This window comes from Bos javanicus, chromosome 13 (assembly GCF_032452875.1).
Source record: "Bos javanicus breed banteng chromosome 13, ARS-OSU_banteng_1.0, whole genome shotgun sequence".
NCBI classification, from domain to species: Eukaryota; Metazoa; Chordata; class Mammalia; order Artiodactyla; family Bovidae; genus Bos; species Bos javanicus.
Window position 1 is genome coordinate 37,166,830 of NC_083880.1, and position 16,434 is coordinate 37,183,263.

General features: G+C 38.2%; 1 protein-coding gene across 3 annotated transcripts in view; it reads right to left on the minus strand.

Moving 5' to 3' along the window:
* The window catches only part of LOC133259155 (ankyrin repeat domain-containing protein 26-like), a 76,142-nt gene that overhangs the window by 22,539 nt on the left and 37,169 nt on the right, over positions 1-16,434 (minus strand). For all 3 annotated transcript variants that reach the window (XM_061436278.1, XM_061436280.1, XM_061436279.1), the window contains exons 15-20: positions 15,841-16,024; positions 11,114-12,070; positions 9,078-9,233; positions 5,967-6,136; positions 4,331-4,556; positions 1,618-1,663 (exon numbers count right to left, since the gene is read on the minus strand). In XM_061436278.1, the coding sequence (XP_061292262.1) occupies positions 1,618-1,663; positions 4,331-4,556; positions 5,967-6,136; positions 9,078-9,233; positions 11,114-12,070; positions 15,841-16,024 (1,739 nt within the window). The remainder of the gene's footprint in view (positions 1-1,617; positions 1,664-4,330; positions 4,557-5,966; positions 6,137-9,077; positions 9,234-11,113; positions 12,071-15,840; positions 16,025-16,434) is intronic.

Here is a 16,434-nt window from a genome sequence, read left to right on the forward strand (position 1 = left end):
ACCTAAAATACTTGAGTTAACTAAGCATTAGTAAAAACAAAAAACAAAAAAACTACCAAAAGCCTGAGACCTTTCCTAGTGTTTCGAAGAATGAAAAATATCTCTAGATGGCACCACATAAAATACAAGATTACAATTTTATAATCTGCTTATGGTCGCACGTGTGACTGAGTATCAGAGTTTCTGGTTTTCTCATCCTTCATTCATTTACTAAGTAACTGTGCAAAGGTGTGCATAGTGACAAGCACTGGAATTATAAGATGAAGGTGACCCAGTCCACCCTGAAAAATGAAATGCAAACTGGAAAAATAGACAAACAGGCAATTTCCTTACAGAGTCATAAATACAAAGACAGCTATAAAAGATGGCACAAGGAACACTCAGAAGGGACAGCCAGCTTTGTGTCAATACTGCCAGCTTTTTGGTGGAAGTGATATATATGTTGAAAAGCAGAGACATTACTTTGCCAACAAAGGTCCGTCTAGTCAGGCTATGGTTTTTCCTGTGGTCATGTATGGATGTGAGAGTTGGACTGTGAAGAAGGCTGAGTGCCGAAGAATTGATGCTTTTGAACTGTGGTGTTGGAGAAGACTCTTGAGAGTCCCTTGGACTGCAAGGAGATCCAACCAGTCCATTCTGAAGGAGATCAGCCCTGGGATTTCTTTGGAAGGAATGATGCTAAAGCTGAAACTCCAGTACTTTGGCCACCTCATGGGAAGAGTTGACTCATTGGAAAAGACTCTGATGCTGGGAGGGATTGGGGGCAGGAGGAGAAGGGGACAACAGAGGATGAGATGGCTGGATGGCATCACCGACTCGATGGACGTGAGTCTGAGTGAACTCTGGGAGTTGGTGATGGACAGGGAGGCCTGGTGTGCTGCAATTCATGGGGTCGCAAAGAGTTGGACATGACTGAGCGACTGAACTGAACTGGTATATATGTAGCTACCTGAAGGACAGGAAAAAGTACAAGAGATAGAGAGGGGAGAAGCACATACAAAGACTAGAGATGAGGAAGCGCACCTGTGGGATCCTACACAGTCTGGCTGCTTAGATGCAGAGCTGAGGGGCAGAGGAGGGTGGTAAAGAGATAAGGCCAACTTCTTTGGCGGGACCCAAATTGATGTGGGTGTTTGGAGCTTTTCCTGAGAATAAAAGATAAACTGGTGACAAAGTCAGTGACAGAGAAATTTTAAAGTCACCCACCAAGTGACAGCTACACAAACGTGACTGCTTGAATCTGGGTTTCTTAGCCTTAACCACTACCAACACTTGAGAAGTTGATGAACTCCACGTTTTCTGAGAATAGTGTCAGGTGTAGGTGGATAGTTCCACAGGGATGGAGGAAGTAGAAGAAGGATATAACCAGAAATAAAAAGAAATACACAGACCTTCAGAGATTGTTTTTCAAGCTATGGAACATGATGAATAAATGAGGAAGAAGGATATTTTTCACTATGACCACTCATACTTTCACATTTTTCATTAGCTATGTATAAGAAAAAATACTTAACATGGCATCTGTTATCCAAACAGTGGAAAGAGATCCCATTTACTTCTTACAGAGTATTTCAGAAATCAATGTCTAAATTTAATTCATACATTTTGGCAACATACCTTTTCTTATTTCTCTAGTTATACTCCTGTCCAACTCCCGCTGCATCTGAAATAAGTCAAATATTATTTATGTTTAAGATAAACAAGAGATATTATCATAGGAGTGACATAAAACTTACTAAATACGACTTTTAAATAATACTTTTAGAGACCAGACCTAACTTCAAGATTACTTCAGTAGAAAAAAAATCACATAAATAAAAGAAAATGAATTTCTACTTATTCTGCTTATAGATAACAGAACCATATATATGGAATCCTATTTAGATTAATCTGATAAAAAGTACAATAAATATCAGTCTCTAGTACACATAATTTCAGAGAATTAGGGAATGACCCATAATCCTAGGAATGACCCACAAGATTACTATCTTCTCCCCCAACAGCTCCTGCCCTAAATATGTACTTCTGAGACCTTTGATTTCTAGGTGAGGATCGTGTTCAAATGGAGGAATCTAAGTCAAATGCTAATAAGGAGAACACATCTGTGATTTTCTTTACACTTCTCCATTTAATGAAAAGACAGAAAGGTGAGAAAATTACACACAAGAAACAATGTACCAGCAAGTTTCAATTCTGAAGATGTTTAGGGAGAAGGATTCTCTTTTAAGTGTTAGTTTCCAAACTATGTCCCCTTAGAACGGGAAGGTCCCACAGGGGTTACTGCAGGGTTGAGGAACAGAGAAGTCACAGCGGCAGTGCCTCTGGCCACTCTTTAGCTAAAAGGCTCTATACTTGGCTCTGTTTTATATAACACGGTTCCACGCAGAAGTTTTTTTTTTTTTTCAAAGAAAGGTTGTTTTCTTTGAAAAAAAAAAAAAAAAACCTTTTTTTAAGGTATAAGAGTCATTGATTTAGTCAAAGTTCCTAATTCTACAAAAGAAGTAACAAAGGCAATGTCCTTCTTACTGAGTCCAGAGTTCTATACCAGCTACTTCCTCAGATTAAGGAAAAAACACATAGATTTTAAACTATAACATAGATAAAATGAATATGTAAAACCATGCTATATAGTTCAATAATGCTTGTGGCGTGACATGACTTTCTAAGTAAATGTGTTTTAAATGCATGAACAAGAATAAAATCAATATCAAATTCCTATTTGTAGCAATCGATATAGTTAATTTAGAAAGCATAAATATTTTTTAGACACAGGACAGGGAACTTGAAGAAATCTTTAGTTGATCAAGCAGGCCAAAACTGAAGAGATTCAACCTTAAAAGGATGTTTGTTCATTCCCTCTAGATAAAACCTGGCTTGCTAAAATGAGTCAACGGTGAATTATCCACATTTTGGGTTATTGAGGACAAAATTTAAAATACACAACAGATCTCTCTTTACTGTTTAGCATACTTCTCTATCCAAGCTCTCATCATCAGTTGATATATACAAAAAGTATGCATATAATCTCACTTATAATCTAAATCTGATCAGAAATTGCAGTTGAACTTCATTTCCTCAGCCTGAAGTTTCAAGGGGAGGACTTATACTCCTACCCTCCTTATGAGAAGCGAGGAGATTTACCTAACAGGTGAGTCTGGGAGAAGGAACTACGAAGTGCTTGCTTGGTTCTGAATCTCTTCTTTGAAAAGGTGTATGTTTCCACAGCACTGTGAACTTGGGTCTACAGTAGGCAGCCTTCCCCTGGGAGGGGTCAAGCATTTGCTTCCTCCTCTTAGGCCTACGTGGGGAAGTGTCTGACTTGGGATGAAATGTTTGGAGGCCCGCTGTGACTGCACAGCTAAAGCACTCCAGGTTCATGGCTCTCAAGTACTAAGACCCAACGTAGCTGCAGTGCTTTCAAAGAAACCTTAGACTGCTCTTCTATGATGGCAAGAAGCCAAATGAGAAAACAGGTTGAGACTGCATTTAACAAAGGCTATTTTTCTCTGCATCATCAACATCATGAAAACACCATCAAAACCATAAACCCATGTGCACTGACTGAAATGGATATTTTAATAATAATGACTATACAATGAAAACTAGTTGCAGTTTAAAGACTCCCCATCATTGCTATCTCAGTCATCATTCATTCAGGTGATGTCAAAACAGAGACAAAACAAACAGAGAACAAAAGTGAGCAACTTAGAAACATTCTAAAACTGCTTAGCAAGGTTTTTTTAGAAATTTAAATCAAAATTCTGTAAGTAAAATAGCAGTTAAAGATGTACTCTTGTATAAGAAAATAACAAAAAATGTTAACCTAAAACCAGAAATTAATCTTTGAGTGGGTATTACAAGTTTGTTTAATTCATAAAAAGGATTTATCTAGGATTCCTTCAAATAAAAGCATCCATATGTGGTTAGTGTTTAGATGCCAGTCATTCACTTATGCTTAGGGGTAGAAAAACTGCAGTGGGTGCAGCAGAGCCTGGAAATGATTATGAACCACTGCCAAAGTGAAATAATTTAGAAAGTAAATCAAACAGCTGAAAGTATACTTTTGGTTACTAGACAATAAGATTTCATTTCTAAAGTTGAATTTAAATGCAGCTTTTCAAGAAATTTAAGATTTTAATAAATATCTCTTAAAAATGAGAGATCTAGGACAAAAAAAATCATTAAATGTCTCCTTGATTATCACAGTTAAGTATGGTTTTACTTAGTGTGCATAAGTCAAAAAAACAACGCAGAAGTTCACCAAATTAAAAACAAGGATCATTCATATCAGAAATCTGAAACCCAATGAAAAAAATAGAATAGAACTAACCTTGGTCAAGTAAGTCTCTATACTGTCATTTGAACGGCATGGAATTGAGGTAGAAAACCCTCTGTTTGCTCTTGAAATAACATTTGTGTTGAACCCTGAAGCAGGATTGAAGTTTCCAACAGAAGAGGACTCCAGGACTGGCCTTGTGCTGAGACTGCTGTGTATAGATCTGTTCTGTTTCTCCACCTCAAGTTCAGTGCTGATCTCTGTCAGCCTCTCATCAGTCCTGGGGAAGATGGAAAACACCAATTTCATTCATGTTTCTCTAAATGATTGACATTTTTTAAAGTTGCCACAGAGTAAATGGAATTCCTATTGAACTATTTGAACACCGAAAAGACAGAGCAGACCTACTGTAAACAATGACAGTTGTAACCTTGTTCTAAAGAAGTACACATGTATCTAGGGCTCCACAAGTAACAAGCTACAGTTGGGAGAGGAGAGAAAGGGCATCAGAGAGAAAGGGAGGTGGCCTCACAGTGACACCTGCTGCCCTCTGGGACACACCTGCCTCCAGGAAACAGTTCAGGGATGAAGAAACACACCATCCCACAAAGTTCCTTTCAAGTGTTTCCTTTCACCACCCTTGTATATACGTTTCACTCATGACCTCAGAGAAATTAAGCATTTGGCTTTGAGGTATCATCTAGAGCCACAATCTCAAGAGGAGGATGAGAAAGTCAGTGGGTGAGACTGAAAAGAGCTAAAACAGCCCCAGGAATAATTACAAGTATCCTCTGCTTTCCCAAAGTTCACTTTATGTTACTTCACTTCTACTATGGGCCTATGTCAGCACCTGTTCCTGATGGTCCAAAAAAAAAAAAAAAAATCTGAAGACAAATTTTGGTCTCATTTAAAAAGCCAAAACTCTAAACAGTAGTGTACGTTTTAGAGCGAGAGGCATCGCGCTCCCCAAGCAGGGAAACCAGCCCCACCGTGCTCCTTCCCTGGGAGCCACACCCCACATCTCAGCATCAAGTCGCCACAGCCTTGAACCTTGTCTGGGATCACCTATACTTCACTTGGGCATATTCGACTAGCATATGACCCACTGACTTTCTCACCCACTGACTTTCTCATCCTCCCCTTGAGATTGTGGCTCTAGATGATACCTCAGAGCCAAATGCTTAATTTCTCCAAGGTCATGAGTGAAATGTATATACAAGGGTGGTGAAAGGAAGCACTTGAAAGCATATTTTAGCATCGACTAACAGAATGTGTCCTTGGGTACCTGCTTCTTTGCTTTATGCTGTTTTGGCTTATGAAAGGCATCCTAGGAATGCTCTGCTTTCAGATAGTGGGGAAAGCTGGACTAGGCTCTGGAGGTGGGATCTGCCCTTTCCATTCTCCACACACTCCCTCGGCCAGGTCACTATATTATTTCTAGCCACTTTGTGATTTATCCTGCCTTTCACCCCTGTGTTAATTTCCCCCCTTTTCACAAGCATGCCTCTACATAGTGTGGAAAAACTTGATACAGTACTAATAGTTTGTCGAAGGGCGCCCCCTTAGCAGTGACTATCCACTTAGCTTTCACTTCCTAGTAATCTCAGGAACTGCGCTCTATAAAAAATTAGGCTTTAGAGACAAATTAATGAAGTAAATTTATTTTCTGTGATTCTGTGTTTTGACTTACTTGTCTAGTTTATCTTTCAATGACTTTCTAACTTCAAGTTTTACTAGGTAGAGATGCTTATATTTTTCCAACTCGTCTTTATTAGAATCTTCTTGCAAAGTTTTCATCTTAGAGAGTTCAGATTCTAAGTCTTTAATTCTGAGTTCCATCTGTTGAGATCTTGCTTGTATCTAAGGCAAGTTGAAATAGATAACATTTTAAAAATAATTATAACCAGGAAAATTATATTTGTTTCCTTTAGTTTTGAGTCAGTAATTCAGAGAGTGATTACAAAGGTGAAAACAAAAAGAGCAGAAGTTTAAAACAATTATCATCAATGTGAAGTGAGTTAAATCTAAATTATAAAATTAAAGTGGAATGACTGTTATAGTAGTACTTATATAATCTGATAATTCAAAGAATAAGAGGATCAACTTAAAATTTTAAAAATTGAATGAGACAAGAATAATTCAAGAGGATGGTATCAGTTCTAAACCACAATATTTTCTTTTCTTCATAATGGTCTTATTTTATACCAACTGGTCTTATAAGTAAGAGGATTCTCAAGTGAGAATCATTCTGATAGGACAATTTAGTGAAAACTGTGGGGGAAACTGAAATATTTAAAGGGAAAACAAGTGCCCCCCCCCATTCCAGAAATCTACAAAACATACTGCTCTAAGGGAGGTAGAGGAAACACGCAAGTTGTATATGTCTGAAATGTAATATACAGTGAAAATGATTTCAAGCACATGACAGATCAACAAATTAACCTACAAAAATAGGTTGACTTCTTTTCATTTCTCTATAAGATTCTGTCTTGCTCTTTCTTCAGTAGCCTGTTGATACTGCTCTACTTGACTGCGTTCTATCATATTCATTTCTATATGACTTTTGAGGGTCACTACATGTTGCTCCAACTTCTTTTTCTTCTCTCTAGTTTTTTCACATTTCTTTTGCATTCATTCCATAGATAATAACTCCTGTTGAAATACTTGATTTTTCTGCATCCACGTGCAGACATTTTGAAGATGCAGTTTCCAGCTCTGCTGGAAAATCATCAGTCTTCAAGAAGAAAATGAGACCATTTGGTAATGAGGAATGTGGATTAAGCACAGCCTAATTCAAACCCAGGATCAAATTAAAAGGATGGTATGTGTATTGTAGAATGTAGGACCAGGGATTACTCAGAGAATCAAGAAAGATGTTCACACCACCAAGATTCACAAAATATATTCTTCACTGTCATCTTTGTCAAACAACATTTGCACTTGATTTTATACTCTTTTATTGTTCTACAATAATATTTTTCTATCTTTCTTCCATAAAATGACTACAAGTCCCCTCTTAGTAGAATGTCTCTTAATCCTTCCCTCATCTTAATGTCCCAGGGTTTTAAAGTAGTTTAAGGGATACTATATTGAGTTATCTAGGGCTAAGTTAATAAATGCCTCTCAAAAGAAATCTGTGAGAATAAGACTCTAATTAATAAATCTTATAAATACAGAGTCTAATCCCATAAGCCTTTTCCTGAACTACAAAGACTTTTGCTAATTTGAATTGCAGTCCAAAGAGAAATGATTTGCAAAGATAAAGAAATCCCATCTCCTAACAGTTTACAGAGATGATCCATACATTTTTCTGAACAGCAACAACAACAAAAAGCCTCATTCTTGTAATCCTTTGTTACTGTCCTTTTATGCAAGACAAGTGCTGTGCATATCTAAAAATATTCCCTGTAATACCAATATATTCTTAGATAAGATTCCCCCTCATGGAAAAAAATGGCAACAGTGTAAAATTAGGGGCTAAACTCTTCCTCAGAGACTAGATAACAATGGCTAAAGTGAAAAGGCTCCATGAGAGGTGGACATTCAGGAAAGCCCCATGAAGGAGGAGAGACTGGGCACCAGGTCTCAAATAATGGAGGCCTAGTCAAAAGGAAAAGAAATTGTAAAGACAGAAAGGATAGCCTGAGCAAGGGCCAAGAAAGCTGAAATCAGCCAGTTACCTCTGAGGATAAAATTCAACCACAGGGAAACAAAAACATGTCCACACAGAAATGTGTAAATCAGTGTTCACAGCAGCATCATTAATTGCCCCAAAGTGGAAACAACCCAAAGCTCCACCAACTGATGATGGATACATGGCTTAGTCAAATACTATTGACTGACTGACAACCAACTAACAGAAGAACTGATACGTGCAATCACACAGATGAACCTTGAAAACATGACGTCAGATGAGAAAAGCTAATCCCAAAGAAGCACATATTGTATGATCCCATTTATATAAAATACCCAGAACAGGCATGTCTACAGAGACAGATATTAGACTAGGGGTTGCCTGGGGCTGAGGGATGGAAGGCCACGGGTGGTGGCTAAGGGATGCAGGGTTTCTTTTGCGGGGTGATGGAAAGGCTCTAAAATTGACTGTGGTCACAGGTGACACATCTCTAGACTAAGAGATACTGAACTACACATGTTGAGTGGGTGAATTCTATGATATGTGAATTATATCTCAATAGCTTTAAAAAAATCCAATGGTAGGATCTAGATAATCTTCTTAATTCTCTAGTTTGGATGTATGTACTATACATCATCTGAGTACCTCCATGCTTTTGCAATATACTTAAAATGAAAAGGAAAGAAGGCAATGCCTATATTTCATCTGGTTTTTATAATACCCTTTCTGCACAAGTTATTCTGAAATCCATGAAATAAATAAATACAGAACTCTACAGCCAGTCATAAAAAGAAAGATGAGACATGATAATTTTCTGGAATCTTCCATTAAACATTATCCTTTGATTTTATCTGGCTAGCCTCCTTATGTAATACAGCTATCACTAAAAAAAAGTATTGTTTCAAAGAGAAAAAAGTCTCTCAACTTGTGTGAACAGTGAGGCGCAATTCTCAACTTTCCTAAGGGCAAATAATATAAGAAAAAATACATATAATGCAAATGGCAGAATGAAAGTCAGAGGTTAAGAAATGAGTGCATTATAAAGATAAGAAACTTACAGTAAATTACTTGTAACAAAAATACAAAAGAAAGCTGACCATGAAAATGAGCGTCCTAAAACACTTCATCCTACATATTAACTGTTGACACGTTCAATTTCATACATACCTGACTTGTGGGTTGATGTATGTTGTTCTTTAAATCCTGTGTCTCAGCTTCTAATTTAGCACAATTACACATGCTCTCCAGTGAAGCCTCTGACATAGACTTCTTTTTCAGGGCATCTTTTTCAGCCAGTTCTTGTTGAAGTTGTCTCACAACTGCCTAGTAAGACACTCTGTCACTGAGTTTAACAAATCACTTTACTATTCTGTTATGTTAAGAATAGATAACTCCAACATACGTACTTTGAAAACTATCACCACCTTCTTCTCCCTCCTCACTGAATTTGGTTACAGACATGGAAGGGGCCACCTTCCGGCCTTTCTGATATTAAGTTATTCAGACAAAAGATGCAGACCCGCTGTCCACGCCCTGCTCCTCCCACTAGATCTGCAGAGCTTCACCACCTCACAACCAGAGAGAAATAGATTTGAATGTGGGACAAGTGGTGGAAAATTCCACTCTGTGGAACATTTTCCCTCTTTATTTATTAGAGGCTTCTATTACCTTCAGAGATCTTCACATATTCCAACCAGTGCTCAGATCTTTCCAACAGATTCCTAGCTCAGCAGAAAAATGAGGCCATTCCCTTGTGGCTTATCTATTTTCTGTCTAGTAGTATGTCTATGTTAATCCCAAACTCCTAATTTATCCCTCCTCCCCACCTTTGCCCTTGGCTAACCATAAGGACCTACTGTAGAGCATGGTGAACTCTACTCAATATTCTGTAGTCACCTACATGGGAAAAGGCACTGAAAAAGAATGGATATATGTGTAAGGATAACTGAATCAATTTCCTGTACATCTGAAACTAACACAAAATTGTAAAGCAACTATACTCCAATATAACAGAAAAATAAAATTTAAAAGATGAGGTTGCGCCCATGGCCTTCAAGGAGCCTCATTAAAGTGGCCTCTTCTACCTGTCTCCAGACCGCAGGCCCTACAATCCTCTCCCTGACTCACTCCATTCCTGCTGATCATGAATCCTGACACCCTTCATTTTTAGTGGACAAGCTTGTATCTAAATGATATTAATTGATACTGAAAATGAGAATTATGAGCAAATTGTTGTAAAAATATTCTACTGCTGCTGCTGCTGCTAAGTCGCTTCAGTCATGTCCGACTCTGTGCGACCCCATAGACGGCACCCCACCAGGCTCCCCCGTCCCTGGGATTCTCCAGGCAAGAACACTGGAGTGGGTTGCCATTTCCTTCTCCAGTGCATGAAAGTGAAAAGTGAAAGTGAAGTCGCTCAGTTGTGTCCAACTTGTAGCGACCTCATGGACTAGGCTCCTCCGCCCATGGGATTTTCCAGGCAAGAGTACTGGAGTGGAGTGCCATTGCCTTCTCCAAAAGTAAATCATAAATAGCAGTGGGAAGATTAAATCAAGAAGAATTTTGCTAAAGCTCACCACTTGAGTCCCAAATTATGTTTTAATGATAAGTAGATGCATTTAAAGAGTTGAGTGGCTTTAAGAATAAATGATTCAAGGCTAAAATGTTTCCCATATTAACTCAAATTGATGTGAATAAACATAAAATTATACCAACAAATAAGACACAAAGCTATGACAAGCTACCAAAGCCAAAATATGATATAGCCTCTGGGAAACCTGGAATTAACTGTCAAGGTAATCCATGTAACTGAAGCTTAATTTTGAAATGTTCATTTTAGGTTTGAGCATTTCATTTATCTGCTTCATCACGATACTGACATGTGGTAACATAAAGATTAAAATTATTACCTTAATAGTAAAAGAGTAAATTACTAATATCTATCTGTATTAACAATTTAGAACCGAATCTCTTAACATTTCATAAGACATGATGTCTCTACTCAAAGTAAAGCATTTCCTGGGTCTAATTTTGATCTGCTGGATACAAGTTGTGTTTTTAGGCTGGTTTAGAGACTATAGATTCACAGCCTGTGTATTTTTATATTCAACTAGATTCAACATTTAGCCAGAATCAAGCCAAAATCAAAACTTTGAATTTTCTTTCAGGAAGTCTGAGAATTATTTCTCCTTCTGGATACTTACTTCTCTTTCTGCTTTTTCATTTTTGTACTGATACATTCTCTCTTTTAAATGATTACGTTCCTGGATTAACTCCTTGTTTCTTTCCTCCAGCATCAGACCTTGTTTCTCACTTTCAGCCTGAAGTTTTCTCATGGTCTGCAGATACTGGTCTTGGATGCTAATGACTGTCTTCTCCTTACTGTTGGCTTTATTTTGTGCATCATCCAGTTGCTGCCGGAGCAACATGTTTTCACTCCGGAGTTGAGATAATGTTTCCTCTAAGGAGTCCTGCTTTCCAAGGTATTTATTCACTTTTCCTTGTTCATTCAGATACAGGTGTTCAATTTCCTGCTTTTGACACTCTGCTTGGCAAAGGTCTCTCTGGACACGTTCTAACATCAAAATCGTTTCTCTAAGATTATCTCTCGTGTGCTGCAACTTGATTTTTACCTGATGGAATTTACTTTCTGCTGTAGAAAGTTGCTGGGAAAGCGCCTCATTCTTATCTTTTAGGTTAGCCACATCAGACTTCATTTTGTCCTGCAAGCATAACCACTCGTCTTCTGCTTTCTGGAAGGCAAGCTTCAGGTCTCTTTGTGATGTCTGACCTTGATCATGATCGTGAAAGGCAGCAGCCAGTCTAGAACGGTAGGATTCCACTTCTGTTTCCAGTCTTTGTTTGTTTTCTTTTTCGTTCTCCAGCTTAGACTTTAGCATTGTTTTCTCAGCTGTCAGAACATTAAGCTGGTCTATATACTGGGATATAGTTTTTGTTAACCTTTCCTCATTCAGTTTTACTGTGTTTTGAGCATCATCATTCTTTGCTTTGACAATTTCAATGTCCTCAAAATAGTTCTTTTCCTTTTCCAGATTCTGGTTTTTCATTGCCTCTATTTCCAGTCTTAGCATGGCAATTTCATCCTGCAACATGTGGTTTTTGCACAACAGGTCTTTTGGTTCTTCAGGACCAGCAGAAGCCTAAGTGAAACAAAGGAGATTTTTAGCTAGTACACAATAAAGTAACATTTCATGATTTCCTCTGAAATGAAAGACTATCTTGTATGCTTATACAATGAAAGGCTGTACCAAGTGTGTCTCCAAAACAGAAAAAATAAGGCTCGATACAAACCTCAGACTTTATAAAAGCAGAAATTTTCAAACGTTCAAAAATTTAATTGAAGACAATGAATCCATGAAAGTCAAAAAGAAATCCCAGGAGACTTTTCAAGAAGCTCAGACCTGGAGAGGCTTTTCTCTGAACTACAATAAACCCAGAAGGCTTAAAATATAAGATTTATAGACCTGACTGCACTTAAAAATGGCATCTGATGTGAATATTTATACAATGGAAAACTACTAAGTCATAAAAAAGAATGAAATAATGCTATTTGCGGCAACAGGGATGGACCTAGACATTATCACCCTAAGTGAAGAAAGTCAGACAAAGACAAGTATTATATCATACTGCTTATATGTGGTGGAGAAGGCAATGGCACCCCACTCCAATACTCTTGCCTGGAAAACCCATGGATGGAGGAGCCTGGTAGGCTGCAGTCCATGGGGTCGCTAAGAGTCGGACAGGACTGAGCAACTTCACTTTCACTTTTTACTTTCATGCATTGGAGGAGGAAATGGCAACCGACTCCAGTGTTCTTGCCTGGAGAATCCCAGGGATGAGGGAGCCTGATGGGCTGCCGTCTATGGGGTCGCACAGAGTCGGACACGACAGAAGCGACTTAGCAGCAGCAGCAGCAGCTTATATATGGAATCTAAAATGAACTTATTCACAAAACGGAAAGACATAGAAAAAAAATTTATGGTCCTCATACGGGATGAGGGGGTAGGGGAAGGGATAAGTTAGGAGGTTGGGATTAACATATACATACTGCTGCTGCTGCTAAGTTGCTTCAGTCGTGTCCGACTCTGTTTAACCCTTAGACGGCAGCCCACCAGGCTCCCCGTCCCTGGGACTCTCCAGGCAAGAATACTGGAGTGGGTTGCCATTTCCTTCTCCAATGCGTGAAAGTGAAAAGTGAAAGTGAAGTCGCTCAGTGGAGTCTGACTCTGTCCGACCCCATGGACTGCAGCCCATCAGGATCCCCCGTCCATGGGATTCTCCAGGCAAGAGTACTGGAGTGGGGTGCCATTGCCTTCTCCGAACATATACATACTAGTAGATGTAAAATAACCAGCAAGGATCTACTGTACAACATAAGGAACTACACTTAATATTCTGTAAGAAGAATCTGGAAAGGAAAATGTGTGTATGTGTGAGTGTGTGTGTGTGTGAGTGAGTGTGTATGTGTGTTAATCACTCAGTCATGTTTGACTCTTTGCGACCCCATGGACTGTAGCCCACCAGGCTCCTCTGTCCATGGAATTTCCCAGGCAAGGATACAGGAGTGGGTAGCCATTTCCTTCTCCAGGGGATCTTCCCAACCCAGGGATTGAACCCAGGTCTCCTGCATTGCAGGCAGATTCTTTACAGTCTGTGCCAGCAGGGAAGCCTCATTTATACACACACACATACAAATATATCTGAATCACTGTGCTGTATACCTGAAACTAATGCAATATTGTAAATCAACTATAATTCAATAAACAACACCACTTGCTGGCTTTATAAATACTGCATCTGATACCTCCTATACAGCCACTTCACAGTAAGAGTGATTACTGTGTATATATTTAAATTTATTTAAATATACCAAATATATTAAATTTAATATTTAAATTTTATAGATTTAAATAGATTAAATTTCATATAAAGATTTTCCTTGAGAATATGCTACCTTCTAACATTTTCATAAGCAATTATAAGAATTATACCTATTGACAACTGTACTAAGTACTTCTACAAACATCAATTAACTCATTAGCTATAATGATTCTGGAAAGGGAGAAGTTAAAAATATAAGTAAGCTGCAGGTGTTTCACCAGGTCTTTTGACTCTACTAGTTCTCTTACATCAAACCACAGTTACTTCTCTAGTATGAACATATAAATACAAAATAAGCCTCCTATTTCATTCATGGCACATACACTAATGGGAAATAAGGTGAAATTTAGAAAGCTCTTCTTAGAAAACCATGAGATTATTTGCTGCTGCAATAAATTTCATTATCTTTCCATAATGTTTAATATAGTAAGATGGGGGAAATACAATGAAAAACACTTAACAGCTATCACTAAATATATATTACGGCATATCTATCACTGTTTTCAAAAGTTCCTTGTACTGAAATAAGAGACTACACAGAGCAGAGTGTTCATTTTCTCACAAGTAGAAGAATGACTTCCAAAATATTATCTCTGAACTGCCTATAGTTTCCTTCTTACCATCAGTGGAAGTGATAAACTACCCTAATGATGGGTCAAGGAAGTAAATTCACTACCAAACCCCAGAATATCTATTATTAGTAGCAAGTGCTTTTTTTTCCCCCCTTGGTGGGAGAGAGGCACTTTTATAAGTTTATTCTAAAGAAACAACTTTTTAAAGTGTTCGAAACTGTTTTTACAATGGATGTTGCACTTTTTACAAATTGAAAAACAATAAATGATGTGAAAAGGTCGTTGACAGGGTGTTGGTTAAAGAAATGACAGTGGAGCCAAGAACAGACTCTGATTCAGACACTGACGGTGATGACGTGCATGGAGCGATGCTCACCCCAAAGCAGAGTGACTTTGTCGGGTGGTGCGGTCGATGGGGGAGCACACGCGGTCTTCCTGGCCTAAACCACAATCAGGGTTCCGGGTCCTTAGAAACAGTTGCAAAAGATTTGAGATCAATTCCTATGGAAAATAATAAAGGCCTCTCCTTGGACGAGGCCATTGTATGTCCCTACCTGACTGCTGTAGACAAATGGATTTGAATTACAAATAGTACTTTCCTGAGCTCTCCCTGAGAGCTTTCTGTTGCAGGAAATCTGCTGGTAGGACCTTGGGGATGAGACCCAGTCTGTATTTGAGAGGGATATCGGGCAGGGGAGTGAATTCCTCTGCTCTGAGATGCCACTCGACAACTCTTCAGAATGAAGGACAATCAACTTCAATAGTGTCTGGTTTCTACCAACTGCTGGAAAAAAATTCCATGGGGAACATTCTTGCACCTCTTGAGGATGCCACTTAACACCTGTCCTTGAGGACTCTACTGTGAGGGAGAACTCAGCTGGGAAAGCTGGAGCCAGCTCTGAGCTGTTCATGGGGAAGGTGGACTGGAGGGCTGATGGGCACAGAGGGAGGGGGGTCCACGACCCTCAGCCACCTGCCAGATTGAAGCCAAGAGGTAACTTGATGTAAAATTAGGTACCATTTTCCCTCCCAGTTCCCCTTCTCTTCTAGATCTATTCGCTCACAAATGGTCCCTCAAGGCAGAAGGATCTGTTGCATGAGGTGGGCAGAGAGCTTAACCTCTAGTTTCTACACCAATCTCAACCCTGCGGTTTTTCAGTAACTATTGTGTGAGCTACTGACCATGACCTCTTTGTCCCTCTGATCATAAAAGTGCACCCAGCATTTTAGGATTATAGAATTCTTATTTCTGGCCCTGTTACTTCGGGAATTTTTAATTTCTTTTGCTTTTGTTTTTAAGAAGTAACCTAAAATTTCCTATAACAATAAATAAAATGACACTAAATAACTGGTACAACACAAAATAAAATGGTATTTTTCAAAAAAAGAGGGATATTAGGTATAATATTGATGAAGTAGTGTTAGAAATTTGAAATTTTCACCAAAGGTAACTCTACCTGATTCTGATTATTTGTCACAGTCTTCAGTTCCATTTCTAGTGCTCGGAGAGCGAGTTCAAGTTGCTGCTTCTTTTCAACTTCTTTACTATATTCATCTTCTTTTCTTCTTAACTGCTCCCTAATTTTTTCATATAACATATTGGAATTTCTTCTATTCTCTTCTTTTTGATTTAAGGTGAATCTGCAAAATTTAGAGATCTCTTCTTAGAAAATTATGAGATTTATTTGCTGCTGCTGCAATAACTTTTGTTTCCTCTTCACAATGTTTAAAATAGTAAAAATGGGGGGAATACACTGAAAAACACTTAATGATCACTGTTTTCATACAGAGGGCTAAGAATAAAACTGCATAAAATTTTGTTTTTATTTTGTCTTGAGAAAAATGGCCACTTCATACCTCTGGGGGTCGGAATGTAAAGCAATATAAGCTTTCCTAAGAATAGTTTAGAAATATAGATCACAGATCTTTTTAAAATTTCTCTACTTTAACCAAATAATACAATATTATTAAAGAAAATGTATTCAAAATAATTAGAAAGGTAGAAATGAATTTATAGAAAAGATGCTCCTTGCAGTATTAAATAGAATACA